We start from the raw sequence: 22,343 nt of genomic DNA on the forward strand, positions 1-22,343 counted from the left end.
GTCTATAATTAATATTCGGTTCAACAAAGCAGATAAATTGAATTTAAAACAAACTTTTCTTTGTACTGAGTGTAGTAAAAGTTACGACACATAATTTAATGGTTTTTCCATACGGCTAGGCACAGTTATACAGTTAATTTTCATTTGGAATGTTAGAAAAAGTTTTCAAACTAAGCTCTAGGCTGAAATTCGTTCCCAATACATTTAAATTCGTCGGGATCTGTATCCTATACCGAAATATATGAATTCTGTAGATTTTGTCAAACTAAAATATTATACGCGGCGTTGGTATATACCTACATATTTTTGAAAAGTAGTAAAGTCCCTACCTATTGCGTATCTGCTATCCAAATACTTTGACTTTATATTGGTATTGCGCGGTATACAAAAAAGCTATTCTTGACAACGTACCTACCAAGGTGCTTATAATAATATATCCCCATACAAAAACGACAACTTAACATAGATATTCAATGTTAACGTAAATGCTTTCCCCGTAGGTAGGTAGTAGGTAGGTTGTAGGTATTCTACAAGGCTTCATTTCAGTTTGCTAGGTAATAAATATTTTATATAATATCTATTACTTATATATAACTGGATCTACCCCACGTGTATAAATTTTCTTTGCTACTCAGAAATGCTTGCATTACATACACAATTACCCAGACTTTCCCTTAAAGTGCGAATTCTTAGCAATCCATTCTTAACAGAAAGGGACTCTTGATATTACATATAATAAAAACTCTATATTCAATAGTTTCCAAGACAGGCTTTAATAGAAGAAAGATTTTCTTATAATGGTACTCGTGATATGGGTGGTTTGCACGTGTTCAAATAAGCTTAGGAAGGCATGAAAGATTCTTTTGCATGTCTTTCCGTATTTAGTAATAAGTACTTAAATATACATTTTAATTTAAGAAACTTTAGTTACGACGCTTTGATATCCTTACCAGAAAGATGTCACAAAAAATGAACATACGTTTATAACTATAGGTATATCTAACCAATAATTTATCACACTAGAAATTTAATCGCATTTTACAACCCTTTATTGTTCTTGGATCATTGTCAAAATTTCGTAAAAATATCTAATCAATCAACCCGATTTTTAATTAAATGACAAAAAGTACCCATGACGTTGATGATGCACCCACACGGTCATATCATCGTTTTGCCAAAATATAAGTAGGTATTTTTGTTAATATTATTTTTTAGACAATTAATGTTCATATTCTTATGGATGTTCTTACTCTATAAAGTAAATCTATGTTAGGATTTTGCTTTGGTTTCAGTTGAAAATTATTAAAAATGATGAGATTATATTTTCTTAATCGCAATGACTGTGCTGTTCTTGGAAGAACCATGATTCATTTTCAATAATTATTTACTTATAATATAAATAATACTGTTTTAACGTTTAATACGTTAAAACAGTATTATTTACCTATTTATTATTTATCATGAACATGAGCATTAGCAGGATAGAAGTGATGCCTTTTGCACGGTGAAAATTTCCATAAACTTTTTTATTTTTGTCGTCGTAGGAAGAGCTCCATTAAGCACTTTGGTAAAAAAATATGTTCCTACCCACTTTCTCCTCAAACAAATATTCTATTCTATTAGTAGAGTAATTGTTACCTTAGTTAGTATTGACCTTACCGTATTAATTAGGGAATATTATCCTAAGAACATTCTTTAATTGTATTCAGTCTTTACAGCGTTCCCTGTATAATGCTACTTGAAAATAAAATACAATAAAATTTTGTTGCTATTTGTGGTGGACGGTTGTTGACTCGTTATTGTTACGGTGCTTTGAAATCACAATGATGATTTTTAATTTAATTAATTCTTGATTGTTTGTAAACAGTTTATTTGTATGCGTTGCGAAATTGCGCTCTATTCAATTGTTGTACCCACGGATATTGCAAGCATTTTTGAAGTGAAACTTCTTTAGGCGCGTTGAGAGTAAAATTTCGAGGTCTAGACTCTAGTCATGGCAATACCGTCACGTCATGGCGTAAGGCGACGATTTTGGTATCTTTGAATCTTGTCAATGAAGTTTCATTTCTGGCACGTGTGCTCGGCACACACGTTCTGTTTTCTAGGAATAATTGTTTCAATATACCTAGTTGAGTAAATAATAAATATGTACCTAGTAGGTTGGTTTAGGTAGGTAATAAATAATAATTATTTACTGAATACGATAATATTTAATAAAAGTATAAAATTCTTATGTCGTGATGTTTGTAGTTAACTCCTTCGAAAGGGCTTTCCCGATTCCCATGAAATTTTGTGTGCATATCGGGTAAAAGAATCGGACAAGATCTATTTCTACCCAAAGTGATAAGAGTATAAGACAGAACAACATTTTCCGGATAGCTCGTCTAAACAAATAATTTAGTCAATAAATAAGGGAAATTCTCTTCACAAATTGCTCCACATTAGGACAAAAGTCCCGTTATAGCCTGATGTTCTTTAAAGTGGTGCGATGCTAGTAAATGTGACAAGATTACTTCAAATGTTATTCTGAGAAATAAAGCAAAAATACTTTAGGCGACAGTGTCACATCTATTTTTTATTATAATCTATCTTTATTTGAATGTACAGTCAATCAGGGTATGCACAGGCACAAACACAACAACAGGCACAACAGGCACAACTCCCAATAAACTTTTAATGTAATGATTGATATTGTAAATAAAATATGATAATGTAAATAACTCTTCCAACTGTTAATATTTTTCTTTTCGAGTAGGTATTCCAAAATTTATGATATCGATTTTCAATTACGAAAATACTTTTATAGGGAGTTTTTTTCAATCATATTTTAAACAATTTCTAATAACTTATGGGTAGAAAGAAAATAACTGAAATATTTTCAAACGAATGAATTTAATAATTTGGTTACCTAATTCCAATTTATAATTTATCGTAACCAGTATAATTTTCTTTTCATTCTGCGTCAATTCAAGTCAACAAGGCCTTTGTTTTAAATATGCCTCTTTATTCTTTCTTATTATCTGCTTCAATGGAAAATCTTTCATGTGTATATAAAGTTTCATTCATTATTACAATGAGTGCTTCGAGCTTCAATTATAGGTCACGTTATTGTGGTTACCGAGAAAGAAAATGTTGAAGTGAAAACTTCTTTAGCGGCGTTGCACTTTTTCTGTAATGGGTAGGTATAAAATCTTAAATTCGCGTCAGGACACGTGACCTGATCGAAAAAGCGTAAGACGGATTTTTTTTAGCCCTTATATTCCATGCGTAAGACGGATACCATTCCAAAATATCAAACATGCTGAACGTTAATAATCAAGTTTTCACTTCTGCCGGCACTCCCGGAGTGCAACCCGTCTTTTTTTTATATTTAAAGAGAATTTGAATTTAATTTTCTTTAACTTTTAATACCTAAGGCAACAAACTTGTGAACTATGACCATTTTAAAACCAAACGTTGCTGTGATTATTTTTGTGGTCTAGCAAAAACGTCATTAAATTCACCATAATATTAGTTAATTGTATAATGTCTAAGCATTTCAATTCACTTAAATAGGTATAATATTGAAGCTCAATTACCTATTATAAATTCAGTACAAACGATCCACAAATAGATTAGAATGAAATTATAAGCTAAAGAGAAAAGCTCTATTGTGATACAATTTATCTTAAAGGTTACCCGAACTCGGGCTTAAATTTGATATAAACCAAACAATAGAATTTAGGATAGTGTTTCTATACGCTTGTCAGTATGAATAAAGCATAAGCAATATTTCGTGGAAGACTTCAATACTGATAACAATTAAGGTACTTGAGTAGTCAGAGAAGTAAATAAAATGTACACATCTGAAGATTATTCGATTAAATCAGAACTTATCAATTTGGAATTTTATCGGTATAAAAGTGATAACTGATAAAGATAACATAATATACACATAAAAGTTTACAACAATCATATAAAAGGTTATGTTAACCTCGGTTTCATAAAGAAATATGATGTAAAACATCCATTTAATATTTTTCAATTTATATAACATTTCGTATAATAATTAACATTTAAATTTGAATAAGTCTAGTCACAGACATTATAAATACCTACTAATGCTGTTATAACAACATAGAGATTAACGCATAACTACAGTTTTAACTCGAAATTAAATCCTTTGACTTTAACTTATAAGCCGCATTAGTACAATTAGCTCTGCTAATTACCTGCCTTTTAATGGCCTGGAATTAAACAATCTTTGAGCATGAACATCTTTGGCCCGCGGATTCGTTTGCGTGAGTTCTATTCTATCTCTTTTATCTATTGATAAAAGTAACAGTGCGTTCAATAGTTTACTTTATTGTAAAGAGCAGGATAGAAGATTATTTTTCTTTAAAATTGTATACACCTACAATGGACACGGATCCTTCTTGTGTGGAGCAGTGGCAAGATTTCAAAGAGAATATGTAATGGGGACTATGTATGGTATTGATATTAGTAATACGAATAAAAGTGTCTTCTCTTAGGTTAATTTTTCCTGTTAAGAGTCTTGGTTATTATAATAAGTATTTAACAAAACAACATAAAATAAGAACAGACCATATTTCAAAAATTCACATTTTATTTCCAGGACTATCACAACTGCCTCCCGGGTTCAATTTGCCCGCGATCACTCATGTGGAACGGAACTGGTATGTGATGGCCACGGACCCGATAGGTACCAGGGTAACACGAGTGACCAGGGAGAGGACTGGGAAACAGAATGTGACGTTCGGCTTGGAGACCAGCGGACCGCCCACGCCGTTCGCAATAGATCCTCATACAGGGGAAGTGTTTGTAAATGACACGCTTAAGGATAAGGTAATTTGTGGTTTTATTATTAGCTTCGTATAAATTGAAATATTCGTAAGACTTGGTTAGATTAGGTAGGCTTTATAATAGATAGATCATGTGCGCCCAAGAGTTTGCATAGTTTCAATTTTCTTTTAACTTTAATTTTGTTAACACTTTTTGTTGTGTTTGTTATTTTACGGAAGTGCCTGTATGCGCCTACACTATAACCTATAGATTTCCAAATAAATATTAGGTGTTACTTCCGAAATAGAGTTGTCAATTTTATTTATTATTTATTCATACGTATAAATTCAAATCGTGAAGATTATTCCGAATCCGGGTCCTCACGCGATTTGGTGTATATTGGATTCCGGCATGATAAATTGAACTAGACGGATTTTTTCGACGGATACCTAAAACTTGCGTGCGGATATAAAACCTTTATTCCTTTTCATTTAATCATTTTCCAAGCTATCTATGCTCGTTACTTTGTTCGTTCGTTTTGTATACCTAATTAAATTTTTCTTTATAAATTCCAGTAATTATTAAAATAAATAATAATATTAAAATAAGTAATTATTAAAATAAATAATAATATTAAAATAAGTAATTATTAAAAATGTATATCAAAATGTTAGATGTAGTTGAGACCCAATTATCACATAATTAGTGAAAATAATTAGTGGATTTTGGGCGAAGCTTTATCAGTGAATTTATTTTTGTTCATGTTAATTCAAACAAAAATAAATTCACTGATTAACCTAATGATTAAATCTATTTTACAAAACACTTGTTTCTTCAACGTTCTATGTATTGAATTGAAAGAATAAACTCAAAAAAAAAACAGAAATAACAATCGTATTCAAAGTTTCCTTTTAGTATATCATAATACTACAGGCAACTGTATATGTTCGGATATTATTGGTATTTGTAGATTTGTCTGTATGACTTTGAACTTTCCACTTTACACTGCATTAATTTAATGTCTCTCTGTTACAGGAAAACAAATCTTACTCGTTGTGGGTTACGGCATATGATGGCGTATCACTCCCTCAACGGACTGAAGTACTTGCCACCGTGATAGACAGTTCAGGCGTCAGACCGAAGGTGCCCAGACCACCAGCGTTCGCGATCGCCAACTACCCCAGCATGGCGCTACAACCAAAGTTCCCAAAGCCCCCACAAAGCACCACCAAAGCATTTGATTATATACCAACAGTACCTGAAACGACAGTCGTAACAACACTTAAACCACCTAAAGCACCCGACGATATACCAAAAGAAGTTAAAGAGAAACTTGACACAAACGAACCCAAAAACAGTACGGGCATTAATGAAGTACACGTGGAAAATCCTGTTACTCTAACAATTATACCATTGATTGCGATCGGTGCGTTGATAGCAATAGTGGCTGGTGTTATCGCTTTTGTATGGAAGAAGCGACATATTAAAGGAACCAAGAGTACGAAGGATGACATGGTAAGTTCATTGTAAAATAGTTTAAAACTTGCTTATTTTTTAAACTAAAGGACATTGTCCAAGACAAGGTTATGTTATTTATTGCATTTAGAATGCAAAACATTCGAATGCTAAAAATTTATAAAGAATAGAAAAAATTCGATCACTAATCATTCGATATCAAATTCATTCGAATGCTATCATAGCTTAGCAGCATAATAATTTGTAACTGCTTTAATATAATTATCATCATAAAAATAAATTGTGCCATTACCCCCTATTATTATTATCATTACTCATATATTAAAATAAGGAATCAACAAGTAAATATGTGTTAGTACACATAGTCTATAGTTAGACTTGAAAAAAAAATATAATTGAAATATACAAGTTACAAAATAAAATAAGAACAGGCGAAATTTCGAATTTCAGGAAGTCGAAACTTTAAATCCGACAAAGCAATCCCAACAGAGATATCTAATATCATAATGGATGTGGTATAGGAAAGGATTTTCATGGGGCTATGCATCTTTTTCCTTTTTTAATTATTCGAACTTTGCTATCAAGTCACAAGCGAAATATTTTAAAAATATTAAAAGTTTTCGCGTACTGTAACACACAAACATAGTATGAACCGAATATTATTAATAATCTTAATATATATAAATCTCGTGTCACAATGTTTGTCCTCAATGGACTCCTAAGCCACTTAACCGATTATAATAAAATTCGCACACCATGTGCAGTTCGATCCAACTTGAGAGATAGGATAGTTTAAACATGTAGGTACCACGGGCGAAGCCGGGGCGGACCACTAGTTACATAATATAGGTCTCTATACTGTCTCAAGTCTAAAATCGACTTATCAATCACCTTGCCATAATTTCGCTACGAAAACCGCAATTATTTATTATACATAATTGATTCAAATTAATTTCTTCAGAACAAATTATAGCCTATATCTGACCTAAGAAGTTTCATCAAAATCCGTTCAATAGTTTTTGCTTGTAACCCGGGCAACATATCGTAAAAATGTATTTTTCAACACCGAACGTGCGTGTACATACAGCTTAAAATTGATTTCGCGGGTCACTCATTTTGACAGTTACAAACGTCACTTGCTTTTGCGCGCCATTTCATAAAAGTCCGTTGTCCACAGAGTAAAGAATCGAGTGGGATTGTACTACAAGATTCCTCAGTCAACATGTGGGACCGCCCACGCGCTTACTCGAATCAGTATAAGTCCTGGGACAACGGTCATTTACAGGTCAGTCTGGCCATTTTGTTCATTTGTATTTAAAACTTAAAAAGTAACATTGACATACTTGCAATAGTAGGTATAAATTTAGTTACAAAGCTACTAGAGAACTCACTACATCATAATAAACCTAAGTAGTGTATCAAAAGAAGTTGATATTGTAAAACAAAGTATAATATCAAGAGAAAGATGAAATTATATTCGAAGAAACATACTAAATTATATTAAGACGATAAATCAATAATTAATTTAAACAATAATTATTTTAACTCATTATTTTTTTTTTATAAGTATGTACCCATATTAGTACACAATACAGATTATTAAAGCTGATTGATGATTTCAGTATAATTCATATTATCAGTCTTTATTTATATTAGAATATTTGAATAATACTTGAAAATGTGTACTAAATTAACTTATACCTCATCTGTATTCGTTAATGAAATTGCGATATATAATAACTAGGTAACCCATTCTTATACTAAATTTAGCGTGCGGTTTATTAAATTTTTAATATTTCACGTGTATCTGCTTACTAAATATGAGTATCAAACACGCGTAATCTTATATATAAAAATGAATCGCAAAATGTGTTGGTAAGCGCATAACTCGAGAACGGCTGAACCGATTTCGATAATTCTTTTTTTATTATATTCCTTGAAGTACGAGGATGGTTCTTATGTAGAGAAAACGTAAACATGTACCACGGGCGAAGCCGGGGCGGACCGCTAGTCTTATATATAAAAATGAATCGCAAAATGTGTTGGTAAGCGCATAACTCGAGAACGGCTGAACCGATTTCGATAATTCTTTTTTTATTATATTCCTTGAAGTACGAGGATGGTTTTTATGTAGAGAAAACGTAAATATGTACCACGGGCGAAGCCGGGGCGGACCGCTAGTACATAATATATATCTTGCCCTAATAATAGATAACAATTGAAGTACGATATTAAAAAATATTCAATAACAATTTTAAGCTTCAGATTCGAAATGTTTTATTCATATTTTCTGTACAGTGTTAAATGCGTTCCGTACGAAAGCAAATAACTATATGTACATCCAATATGAAAACAGAAAGGTAATTACTACATAATACCTGACGTTCGAAGTCACAAGATAAAACAATTGTCAATATAAATTTTATGAGTTTAATAAAACAACAACAGGGAAACACCAATTATATATTCCAATTAAAAACGCATCATGAAATTATCCATTTAACGATAACACTGTAATCTACTAAATAACTTAAGATCAATTAATATTTCTTCTGTATATTAAGTTTCTTTATTTACAAAAAATTACTCAATTGTATTGGAAAAAATAATCTTAATAATAATTCAATTTAACTTAATAACTGTCTGTCTTGTTATGTTTTAACAAGAGAATGTTTGATAATAGGAAAAGTGAATGATTGCTTCATAAATATACTTGGAATCTGGCCTGTCGTAATAAAGCGAAATAACTAGATTACTTACGATTCAAAAGGTTTTAAACACTTTTAGATGGAAAATTAAAATTCTTTTACTATACGTTAATAAAGCAAATAAATTTAAAATTAAGAGGGAACATGATATTTAAATATAATTTAGTCCTTTTGGACCTTTCAATGCGAGGTAATAAGCCTGCGGGTAATTCTATTTGAATAGCTGTAGCTCTGTAAGTGACATTGCCATCTTGTGATCTTAATTTTGCCGGATTTGCCGCCAACATCAAAGGGCTGTGCAATGGGCGACGGTTTATATTATGGGCACTCAATGGTCAGCGATGGGCGAGCAAAGGCAATCACGATACGATAGTGTAGGCCGTCATTGTAGGTGTTATTTTCATCGACATCGACGATTTCAACATCGACGATCATTTGCTGGACCAATGTTGCCCAATGTGAAGAGAGCCCTTGATATATTTTAGCTCATTGTTCTTCAAAAAATTAAAACTGTTCATTGAAGAGAAAAAGCAAAAAACAAAGCTGATAAAGCCTTTACATTCATAGTACAGTTTTGACACGTATTTTAACGTTTATTTAATTGTATTAAATAAACGTTTAATTGTATTAAATTCTGGTTGTTCATGTAAATTAATTCAGCTTGTTTAACATTGATGCAGCAACAATATTTGCTTTTTCCAACATTGTTTAAATAAATAGACATAGGTAATGTAAACAGACGATGCTGTTTTTTCGCAAAAATATTGAAATCAACGGTATAGAAATTACTGGATTTGCAACGTAGCCTATTTATAATTTGTTTAGAAGGACATGGATATATAGAAAACGCATAAAAAGTACTTTATATTTATAGTCATGTATGTCAGTTTGTACTGACTACATGGAGTAAGTAATTAATCTAAGGAATTCCAACGAAAGGAAATTCCGCTAAAATAAACGAAAGAAAACTTTTTAAATTATCCACGCTATACATAGATATTCGTAGTTTTAAATACATTTCGCGCCATGCAAACGACAACTATTGTTCCTTTGTATCACTTAAATGAGGGTTTTGCATTCAATAGCGTAGCAATTATATGGACTGACATGGAAATAAATGTATAATGTAAATAGTGCCGTTGTTAACCGACCAGTTTAAAAAGACCCCTCCATTGTATGACAATTCACACGGCATATAGACCAAACTGTTAGTTACAGTTTAACCATTATTGAAATGCGTTTTTGTAAAATAGGAGTGAAATGTATTTTGTGACTAATATCTCAGAAGACATTTCGTGTTAATTTTTGGATATTGGTGTGATAAGTAAAATAAAAAGGAGAAAGCAATTCGAAGTACTAAGTCTCAAAGGCACCAAGTCATTAAATATCTGTACTAAGCGTTTTTTTTACTCAGAACTATGTATTATTTATTATTACTTCTAAAATTCTATAAAGAAAAACGTATGTGTGTTTCCTGTTTTTTTCTAGACATTTTTTGCTTTCTTAAACACACACAATCGTGCCTTATAGCATTTAAAGCATATGTTTTTATGTACATGACTTCTTTCAATAATAAAATGATAAGTAATAGGTTTAAAACAAGAACCTAGAAAATCTTATCTAAAATTAATGGCTTACACCATTAAAGAGCAACTTGAAATGGTTGATTAATTACTTTCCTTTACTTATTTAAATACTTTCTAAATTAATCGCTTAATCTCTTAATCGGCTTAAAATGATTCAAAATACTCATAGACAGTCAATTGATAGAAAATTTACTTTAAAAGTTTTCTATAAGTACGGTCTACCTAATTATCGCAGTAGCCTATAGACTTAACTTTTGTAATAATAATATTCCTACTACCAGAAACATCATATGAGTTGAACATTGCGTTTTAATAACTTTTAGATGCTCATATATTAAGCATGAGATGCTTATGTATAAACATGGACGTATAAAAAAAGACGGACGGTATATCGCCTAAACATTGAGTGTAGCCTAGTAATGGCGGCGAAACATCCATGTGTGTGTGCCATGTTGCCATGGCAACAGCTGTGTTGATGACAATGGCGGCTGTATTTTTTTCTATAAATTTTGCCGTAATAATTTTGTCATTAAAACATAAAAGAAATAACTTGCTTCCCTGTGGAATGTAATCCCTTGTGATTTGTTATTTAAAATTGTACTGTTGCGACACAATTTAACCACGCAAGACGGCATTTTAAATATTTTTTGTGAAACAGTGACGCAGTTAATCAGTCGGTAGTTCACGACGTAATGGCGGCCGACTAGCTTACTATGGTGAGAGTGTGTGCGTGTTTATTGTCTTTACACGATCGCTAGCTTACTATGGTGGCTTCACGTTGTTAGTTCGTAATACGGCGTCCGTCTTTTTTTATACGTCCATGTGTATAAAATTAACTAATTATCAGATGGCTTATTTTTATACTTAATTTGTCACTAGATGACGTTGTATTAAATGTCAAGAACATAAAATATCTATCTATTAAAAATGTTTTTTACAAGAACAATAAACACAACCAGTATTTCTTTCAGATATCAGAAGAGACAACAATAAGCAAAGAGGAACCTCGCGACGAGTGGGAGTTCCCGCGGCATCGACTGAAGATCTTCAATATAGTGGGGGAGGGTGCGTTTGGACAGGTCTGGAGGGCCCAGGCGATTGATATTGATGGTAAGTTACCGTGGAAACTTCTAGAAGCTTCTAGTAGCATTGTGATTGTATGGTAGCACGAAACATGGAATTGTTTCTTGACTTGAGATTTATATGGATTTGTATACCTACATATTGTCTATATTATCTTTACATCTTGTTATATCTATCTAATATCTAATATTCTAATATTCTATTATAAAGGCGAAAGTTTGTAAGGATGTATGGATGTTTGTTACTCTTTCACGTAAAAACTACTGAACCGATTACAATGAAATTTAGCACACATATATAGGGTAACTTGGATTAACACATAGGATAGTTTTTATTCCGGAAATCCCACGGGAACGGGAACTATGCGGGTTTTCCTTTGCAAACGCGGGCGAAGCCGCGAGCGGAAATCTAGTTGAAGTAATAAAAGAAATAATAGGCGAGACACGACTCGGCTATTTAAACTCAAACAGTAGTGCATTTTAAACTTGTGTTAAATTCATTTATCACTCGAATACATAAATAAAGAACAAATAATAAAAAACAATAAACACGACTTTACTAACATTGTTTTGAACGTAAACGGATTACTAAAAAGTATACATTTTAAGGTAAAAATGTATTTATTTACATAACCAATGTCACTTTCAGGTACTTTTTCATACACGAATACACAAAATATCAAAAACCTGATTTAAAAACATCGTAGTTGAAAGAATAACACACGTTGCTAACAAATCCATCTTTTATTTGTAAGAGAGTTGTAAACAACTGATATTTGTCGTTATATTGAGTTTCTGTGTACAATACAGCAAACTGATTCCTATCATAATATTACTCTGTTACAGTACAGCGTTCTTACTTCTTACGTAGATATCAATTGTACTTGCATTCTTTTAAGTAAGTAAATTACTTTGAAACGTAAAGAAAATAAAATGAAATGAAGCGCCTTATATCAACAAACAAATATCCCTGCAACAAAACATTTTCAAATTTATGCTGAATAATTAAATATTATAATTAATATCATTCCGACATCCGCGTCGCTTCTACGACTTTGTAAAACAGCTTTATACTGTGGCTTTATACAAATCACGTAGAAGAGGCGTGTGATAGGATAGAGAACAATTAACTTCAATAAAAACGGTTCATCAGAAATTAAAACACATTCTCTATTCTAAAATGAATGAATTCTCGAATAAATAATACATTTTATTAAGATATAGCTCCGACAAGGAGCAATAAAACAAATTATGCAGTAAGTAAATAAATAACTACTGGAATAGAAAAGCGTAAAATTTCTCACCTGCGTCTCGTTTCTAAGTAGGTATTCCTTGTGTCGCAATTCCATTCATTTTGTGTGTAAATACAAATATACGGGCCATGCTTTGCCTTCGTTTTCTTCGTTTTTACGTCTACAGCTTGAGTTCTATATTTTTCTCAACATTTCCTCGTAAATAACTGCATAATTCGCAATTTTATGTACTTGGTTCATAAAGGCAATGTAAGCCTGTCCATGTAATTCATAGCGTTTGTATAAAAAGAAACAACAATACAGATTTGTATTAAAATCAAATACATACCTAATTATTTATCATTAACTTTGTTTTTTTTTGTGATTCACGCCTTCGTTTATTAGCTTGAAACTAGATAGCATTTTGTCAAAATATCTACTCGTAGGTATTTACGCATATTTTTGTTATAAGTAAATATACAATGTAATTTTTTTACATATTTTCAATATCGAGGTCATTGATGAAAGCAAACTATTTGTTATGATAACCTCAATTCATTTTCCCAGGTCCACGAGTTACATTTTGTGTTTACATTTGCATTCATATATTTATTTAATTAATATATATACAAATAACAATATCCAAAGGGACATAATGCATTTTATTATTAACAAATTCAATTGAATTATTCAATTTAACAAGTATAAAACTGATTAGCTTCATATTTTATATTTTAATTCTCCACTGTAAGTTTAATATTAAATTCTGAATTCTACTACTTACCAGGTATCTGTTCTTATACCGTATACGATCTCCTCCTCAATACTTTAACGTGCCCGTATCAATATTAAAACGTCACTCCATTCTCAGGTAAAAAAGGGGAGCAAACGGTAGCAGTGAAGACTCTAAAAGGAAATGCTTCAGAGAAGGAAAAAACCGATTTGATACAGGAGCTAGCTGTAATGAAGACGTTAGGGACGCATCCCAACGTTGTTAGACTCGTCGGATGCTGTACGGAGAAGGTATTTATTTGTTTATTTAAACACTTTATTTATATGTGGTATCATAATGTAACTTAGTTTGTACATTTTAAATATTTCTTACTTTCACAACTTTAACCATTTTTTTTTTTTCTTTAAAATCTTTTTGATAAAAAGATATTCCGTTTTCAAGGGACAAATTCAATTATTTAGATGGTTGTTACTAGGTATCATTTGTTGGTAATAGAAGAAATTGGCTCAAAGACGGACATTACTCAGATCACATCGTAATTTCAGTTAATGTACTTGATATAATACCAAATTTCGGCTTTAATTTTCAATCTGAAGTCGGGTTGTGTGTGTAAATTATTGACCTATAAAAAATAATTTAAGACTTCTTTCCTTGACCGGATTTATTTTTACACAGCTCAAGCGTATTTATAGTGATCAATTTCATGGACAATTATCCGAGACAATTGCAAGTATTTTACCGGATTATATTATTTTTTGTACCGGATTACTTTTCTTACTTTTTGTACCTTGTAAAATTGTGAAGAGCTTTTTAAGTATTTTTGTCATTTCCACGAGAGACAGAACATAATATAATACATCTATAATTAAATTCTTTAAACTTTAACGAACATAATTCTACTCCCATTATACGCTGATGTCATTTTTCGATAAAAATTATGCATTTTAAGGGCTATGCATACACTAGGTATGTAGTTTTATTATTAATGGTATCAAAAACACACAACGTTCCTTTAAACTAAATAAATAATAGATTCGTATACTTGCGATAATCCCTTTTAATTTACTTTTCTTCATTGCCCCTGTCTATGTATAAAATTAACTTAAAAAGGACAAAGTTATAGAGTAATCTCCCAAAATATCAAATAACTAAAAATACCACAAAAATACCTATTATGAAATTAATGCAGACTAATATTTGATTGACACATAAATCACATAATCACACTGGCTTAAATGGATATTTTGAATGGATTCCATTGAGAATTAGCAAGCGTTATTACTGACAATACTGTATCAATAACGTAAGATAATATGGAAGCCCGTGTATAAAGTTTTGCTATTGTTAACTAAAGTATGCTCCGAGTATTTCCTGGTAGATAAATTTCCTATTAAACCTGGATATGGCCAAAAGAAAGCGTAGCGAAGGCAGGAGCCAGGAACATTGTGTACAATATTTCTATTAGCATGCTTCATGGAGAAATGTTATTAATTTTACGTAATATGTCTTGATATATGTACTTGAAAAAGTCTTATATCCTCCAAACGATTATACCGTTATGGTATATGAGATTTAACTGAATTAAGGTAATAATGACGAGAAAAAATGTTGAATAGGTTGGTTATAGTACGATCTTTTAGATTGGATTTTATTAACCATATTGACAAGATTGTGCTACTAATTATCGTTAATTCTAGTGTGTGTGTATTCATCACGATAATAATATTGTGCATACAGTTGAAAAGTTTCACAATTATTAAAACAAGGGATTTTGCTCCACGATCCAACACTAATTTAAGCTTTGGTTTTAGGTATCATGTTATTCGTTGTTTCATGATTTATATTTTAACTAACCAGAAACAGGATTTAATTTATTTATATCGTTTAAATACAAATATCGAAAAATGATCCATTGAAATGTTACATTTTTTAGGCCTGACCTTGCATTTTTTAGAGGACGCAATTTTATTTTTTTGATGTGTAGGGGGGGTCAGTGTGAAGCTAAAACCAAGTTTGTGGGGTCGCCACCCTTGTCCCATGGCCGCCATCTTGAAAATAGCGGTTGAAATGGTTTTAACGATATATCTCTTAAACTATTTATCTGATAATAAAACAATGTAACATTATTTGTTGCAAATTAAATTCCCTACAACTTTGATTCAGTAACTTTTTGTCGTAGAACTATAAATAAAAAAGTTATAAGCGAAAATGTTCAGAAATTAGAGCTATTTATATTTTTCAATAAAACTTTTTTTTATCATTTTACGAAGAAATGATATAAGACTATTTTTGTAGATTGTTTTTCGAGGAACAACTTTTATATACAACATTTTTTCATTACGTCAATAGCTAAGGTTTTACAGCGCTCAGAAGTGAGTACTATTTTTCAGTAGTAACTATACATAATAAATTGGCTATTGGCTCTTTTCCCAGACTCCACAACAATGGAAGCACACTGCAGAACATTTCAGCCCTGCTTTTCAACGTAAAAAAAACGCACTTCCTCCTGGGTTGTGGGGAAAAGATTCAATAATTAATTATTAATAATATTGTAAAATTAATTATTAAAAATATTATTATAACAAAAATAAAATAATTACTGGTGACAAATTATTATTAGTACACACATATCGTATTCTGTATAGTAAAGAGTACTTAAAATAGTACTCGCTTCGGAGGGCTGTAAAACCTTAGCTATTTACTTAATGAAAAAATGTTGTAAATAAAAGTTGTTCTACGAAAAACAATCTACAAAAATGGTATGATATAATTTCTTCGTAAACTTATAAAAAAAAGTTTTATTGAAGAATATAAACATCTCTAATTTCCGAACATTTTCGCTTAGTTATAACTTTTTTGTTTATAGTTCTACGACAAAAAGTTACTGAACCTAAGTTGTAGAGAATTTAATTTGCAACGAATAATGTTAACATTGTTTTATTATCAGATAAATAGTTTAAGAGATATATCGTAAAAACCATTTCAACCGCTATTTTCAAGATGGCGGCCGTGGGACAAGGGTGGCGACCCCACAAACTTGGTGATAGCTTCACACTGACCCCCCCTACACATCAAAAAAATAAAATTGCGTCCTCTAAAAAATGCGACCCCAAATGTAACTTTTCAATGGACCAAAAGTCGATCCTTTTGTATCGTTTATGACAATATGCATACACGTATGAGTTTATAATTTCCGTAATATCTTTTGACATTAATTTGCTTGTTTTCTCATTATTTGAGTTGGATACAGTAGGATACTGTTCAGGTCTGTACCTATATTTCTTATATGAACCATCTTACAGGAGCCTACACTAGTAATCATGGAGTTCGTCAGCTTGGGCAAGCTGCAGCAGTTCCTCCGTGACTCCCGAGCAGAGCGTCACTATGGCAACACGCATGGTGGTAGCCTCTTCCTTACGTCGCGGGATCTCACGCATTTCGCCTTCCAAGTCGCGAGGGGTATGGACTTCCTTAGCGCTAAAGGGGTAAGTCAAAAATAAAATAAATGTATTACTTATTAAGCTATTGTTAATAAATTGGCAATTGACTGGCAGTACTCTATTTTGAAGCCAAAGGAGGGACAACATGTAAACCAACTTTCTAGTTGATTACACTAATTAACCTATCGTAACATTCTCATCCACAATGCAGATCAATTACTATTGGTGAACAAATGTTTGCCATGAATACGATACTTTCATTGTAGCTTATACACAATTAGTTCATTTGCACTGTAAGGAAATAGGATGTACCTATTATTAGTTATATAGGCCATTTTATTAAACTACCTACTAATTTTGAGAGCTCCGCATCTTATTGAAAAACGATCTCTTTGTCAGTTAGTTTAACTATAGCTTTTTAGAGCACAAATAAATCCGCCAGTGACTTCAGCAAAGACAAGTTCATTAAACTTTAACCAGAAATCGTCTAGTTAATTTAACTTTACTATAGAATGCTTTCAAGATAGCAATGTAAATAAAACCGTACAGTAACTTCATTTTGAATCCTCTGTTAGTAGTTTTTGTGCAATTGGATAAAACATGAAAAAAAATAACATATTCCAAATCATGGCGCGAGATTCGAACTTCATTTGCCGTAGCAATGATTTGAATGAATGATTTGATTTATTCAAGTCTTTAATTCAATTGAAATATTTATAAGCAAACTTAAAACTAATAATATTAATAGAAATATGATTTTCTTATAGATTATACACCGGGATTTAGCTGCGCGAAACGTTTTAATAACAGAAGAGAGGACGTGCAAAGTAGCCGACTTTGGTTTCGCGAGAGACGTCGCGGGCACCCACGTGTATGAACGGAAAAGCGATGGGCGGTTGCCAATCAGGTATGTTTTTAAGCTATTGCATAGCTTCTATCGCGGGCCTTGAGCGCGGGGACCGAATCCAGAAATTCCGTAACGAAAAAACCTCACGCTCCCCACTCCGACAGGCACGGAGGTGTGGCTTGAAGGCATAGCATGCAATAGCTTTACCGCGGCAGTCCCCGAGTGCCTCACGTATTTTTTTATATTTTTTAACCGATTTTAAAAAAAGCAACACGTTCTCATTTAGACTGTATTTAAGATAGGGCTGAATGTGTTTATTTTGTGTAATAAGATTAAATAGCAGGCGGTAAATTGAATTTTACACGTCAAAAGGGGATCCATTTTATAATAAAATCTTATTTAACATATTATGTAAAATAAGGAGAATAGATTAACTAACTTATTTACAAAAAATCATTAACCTATTAATTTACCAATTTATCAGTCAAATAATTACAAACGCTTACAAAATATTTTTTTCTGACATTTAACAACACCCAACGCATTCATGAAACATCGAGGTGCGATCTCTAAGCTTTTAATCACTTAAATAACTGCCTACTACCACAGATCACATAATAGTTACTACGTTTACTACATCTACATACGTACTACGTAATATATTCCGTATTTACAGTTTCGTATTTGGGAATACGCGCAGTAACTAACATTACATAACATGAATTTGTGGCATCTCATTGGATCAATCGGGCGATCGAACTAACACTTGGTTAACTGAATCGGTAGCCTGCGGCAAGTTGACATTCTCGCTTATTCCTCTGTAATACGATGCAATTTATATTTGTGAAGGAAAATAGGTGTTTTATACGTTTGAATATTTTACAGGCTAAATTGTTTCCTTTAAATTTAGCAAAGTTAAAGGATAGGTCATTAGGACGTTAGATGAAGACGTAGATAAAAACTAATAAATCTACGTAGATACGAAGGATTTGTATTTGATAATATTTATATCCGGAAAGTTCTAAGTGAAACATTAGTTCAGGTAGTTTAAAATATTGTTTTTTTTTCTATGTTCGTGTAAATCTATACTTGTCTATAGTTTTTCTTGGGAAGTTTAAAATCGTATTTCTAAAACTAATATATTTAGGTAGCCAAACTTAAAAGCACCGTGAATATAAGATATTGAAACTTTTTCGACATACATCACTCGAGAGATTGCTCGGCTATTTATATATCACTCGCCCTGTGACCTACAAAATTAACCCCGGTTTTGCGAACCAGCTATAATTACTGGGAGTAACAGCTTAATTCATTTACAATTTGTTTTTAATTTTAGATGGATGGCGCCCGAATCCTTATACGATGATATATTTAGCGTGAAATCTGATGTTTGGAGTTTTGGTGTATTGCTCTGGGAAATTGTGACGCTGGGCTCCACTCCATACCCTGGTCTATCAGCTGGTGACGTCATGAAAAAGGTAAAGAAGCATTAATTTACAAGTCACAGCCTATTTTATGAATATTAATTTAAAAAAATATAAATTTTACTTGGCTGATCAAACTTCCTGAAATCCTGCTCTACCAACCATATTTATTTGAGTTTAATGAATAATTTGGGCACAATTGAATTTATATTTCTCATATATAACTTTCCTGCGCACCTTCTTGGAATACAAAAGCATTCCAATATATCATAATAAAAAACTTACACCGAAATCTTCCAACTTACCACTTCATTACTTACACCAGAAAAGTCTTTTTCTTCAAATTTTCCGGATTATTCATCTAGAAAGTTCCACAGGTCCGGGACGGTCACCGTTTGGAGAAGCCGGAACACTGCCGTCGCGAACTGTACAACATTATGTACTATTGTTGGGAAGCGGAACCGGCTTCCCGGCCCGAGTTCAAGGAAATTGTTTCGATGCTTGAGCGCCTATTGTGCACTGAAATGGACTATATCGAGCTGGAGCGGTTCCCTGACCATTCGTATTATAATGTCCAGCATTTGGACGGGGAGAAACTGTAGTTAGAAATAGATTTAGGAGTTAATATTGTTTAAATTCGAATATCTTCAAGGTCGCATTGGGCCAGTCAGGTTTAACCCTTAGCCTGTTTTCAAGGAAATTGTCGCAATGTTCGAGCATCTATGAAATATGACGTGTATTGGTCGGGAGTGGTTCCCTGATTATAATGTATTTGGACGGTGAGAAACTGTTATTAAAATTAAGAATTAATATTGTTATAGTTCGACATGTGACCTCTCAGCATGTCCAAATGGCCTTAACTATTTCATAGGAAAGATTTCCTACAGAGGGAACAAATATAGCCTGATAATAATGATGAAGTAGATTGTGATGAGTGTTGAACGACGTCTATAATTATATTGTATTGTTCAGAACGGTATAGATTGTAACGTAGAATAAGGTGCAGTTTTAATGTAAAATACGTGTTTTTTAAACAATAAATTACCTCTTATGAAGAGGACTATATATTTTAGTATTAGTGACAATGAACTTACTACTGTCTGCTACTGTTTTTAATTGAAATCCTTATGTGATTACTGAGTATCCTCTTGTTCTCGTTTGATTTCATGTATTCTAGTATCATGTAAAAATTAAAGAATTAATGAATTCAATTCTTAATGAAATAGTGTTTAAATTTCGTTAATATAATATCTTATTTGTTATTTACTTGTCTTGTATTGTTTATGTTAAAAAAATATTTTAAGCGCATACTGGGTATAAAGAATATGAAATACGTAATAAATTTAAAAATGAGTTGAGTACTATATTTTCAATGTAAAGCAACAAAAATAAAATGTTCTAATCCAAGATGCGTTGTAAAATGTTCTAAATTTGTATATAACATTTATAATACTCTTTTTATAATGTGATTAAGAGGAACAATCGGCTTAAATTGATGTGCAATATTTATAATTTGTAAATATTTTTTTTATGTATCAATTGAAAATTCATTGAATAAAGTATTAATAAAATTTGGAAATAAATAATAACAAATCATGCAGATAAACCCGCTAAAAGCAAAATCATTTATAGTAGAAAATTAAGGTATTTTCAAGGTATTTTCTTAATTGAACGTTTTATTCCACAATTATACTAATAATTAATTATTAAAAGCTAAAATACACAATCAAAACATCAACCGTTACTTTAATATTTCTCGGAAAATTAAAGCTTTTAAAGCTAAAGGTTTTCTAATAAATGTGTCAATTTACAATTAAATCAGAAAGTAAAGGAAATTTATTGAATACGTTCTTATTATTACTCCGAAGAAATTACGTTTTGAAGAACGTGTGACATCTATAAATACGAAGGTTTCCCGTAGATTTTATACGATCTTTTAAGGAAAATCATTTGTAACAAGCCTTCCATTGTCTGAGATAACAATGAGACAGTGTTTGGTTTAAATATTATCGACTTATATTTGAACTATGGATTTCTTTTCACCATATTTATATACATAAATCATAAATATGTATATGTTAATGCTGACCTAGAAACGCTTGAAAACGACTACATCCATACGAATAATTTTGTGATAATTTAATATTGTATAATAATAATAAACGTATTGAAATGCAAAAAAAAATCAAAACAATGCAAAAAATATCGTTATATTGATGCTTAAAATGTTGGTAACATGATGTATTTCGGGATTTTTGCAAGCAAAATTATAAACATCGAGTCTAAAAGTCTTGAATCCTGGGACTTACGTAGGTTTTTTGTGTGTATAAATAAATTAAAATATGTATAGAACTTGGTATGAAACACACATTCAACAATTGAGTACTTGCAAATGAATTAACAAGATTCTTGAAGGGAACTTTCTAAAATCCGTACTCTTGTAAAACCCATTCTATAACAAGATGTTTTATGTAGTTATACTAAATCTTACAAATATAAGCTTAAAGAAGTGTGATGGTATTATATATTATTATATAATGTAAGTTTGTTGAAATAAAAAATAAAATAAGTACCTACTGGTAACGAAATGCTTTAGTACTCTTCGGCATTCAATATAATAATTAATACTATTATGTAGTATTGCTTATATATTTAAATGAGATTTTTGTATAAATGTAGCTGTAGCGACTAGTCCTTAGTGATAATGATAAAGGATACTGCTGTAATTTAGTTTAGGAGACGGTGTAAAATGTAATTTTTTGTATGCACAATTTCAATAAAAGTTTTGTTTTTAAACTTTTTTTTTTATTTTTCCTTCATCGGTCTAGTGCGACGCAGAAAGGTAGGTTAACACATAATTATGTATTATACTAGTCCGTATTTCTATAACGATCAGTAAAACATTCGATGTAGGTAAATTGTATCTACCCCATACTGTAAATTACTAAAGGTAGTTAGGTAGGTAGGTAGGTAGGTTCTAGTGTGCTACAGGTGGACACAGGAATGCATTTTTTGAATGGCGCCTTACCTCAA

The 22,343-nt window shown here is 31.5% G+C and overlaps 1 protein-coding gene across 2 annotated transcripts in view; it reads left to right on the forward strand.

Moving 5' to 3' along the window:
• The window catches only part of Cad96Ca (tyrosine kinase receptor Cad96Ca), a 74,978-nt gene extending 52,872 nt beyond the window's left edge, over positions 1–22,106 (forward strand). The window contains exons 3-11 of one of the 2 annotated variants that reach the window (XM_090106074.1): positions 4,616–4,845; positions 5,818–6,297; positions 7,436–7,543; positions 11,524–11,662; positions 13,738–13,889; positions 16,902–17,084; positions 17,807–17,946; positions 19,223–19,364; positions 19,688–22,106. In XM_090106074.1, the coding sequence (XP_089962200.1) occupies positions 4,616–4,845; positions 5,818–6,297; positions 7,436–7,543; positions 11,524–11,662; positions 13,738–13,889; positions 16,902–17,084; positions 17,807–17,946; positions 19,223–19,364; positions 19,688–19,912 (1,799 nt within the window). In that variant the 3' untranslated portion in view covers positions 19,913–22,106. The remainder of the gene's footprint in view (positions 1–4,615; positions 4,846–5,817; positions 6,298–7,435; positions 7,544–11,523; positions 11,663–13,737; positions 13,890–16,901; positions 17,085–17,806; positions 17,947–19,222; positions 19,365–19,687) is intronic. The other variant, XM_090106075.1, reaches the window with a different exon arrangement.
• Positions 22,107–22,343: the final 237 nt, after the last annotated feature.

This window comes from Colias eurytheme, chromosome 10 (assembly GCF_061535395.1).
Source record: "Colias eurytheme isolate Ceu_HAF_F1 chromosome 10, ilColEury1 Martin Lab GWU primary, whole genome shotgun sequence".
NCBI classification, from domain to species: Eukaryota; Metazoa; Arthropoda; class Insecta; order Lepidoptera; family Pieridae; genus Colias; species Colias eurytheme.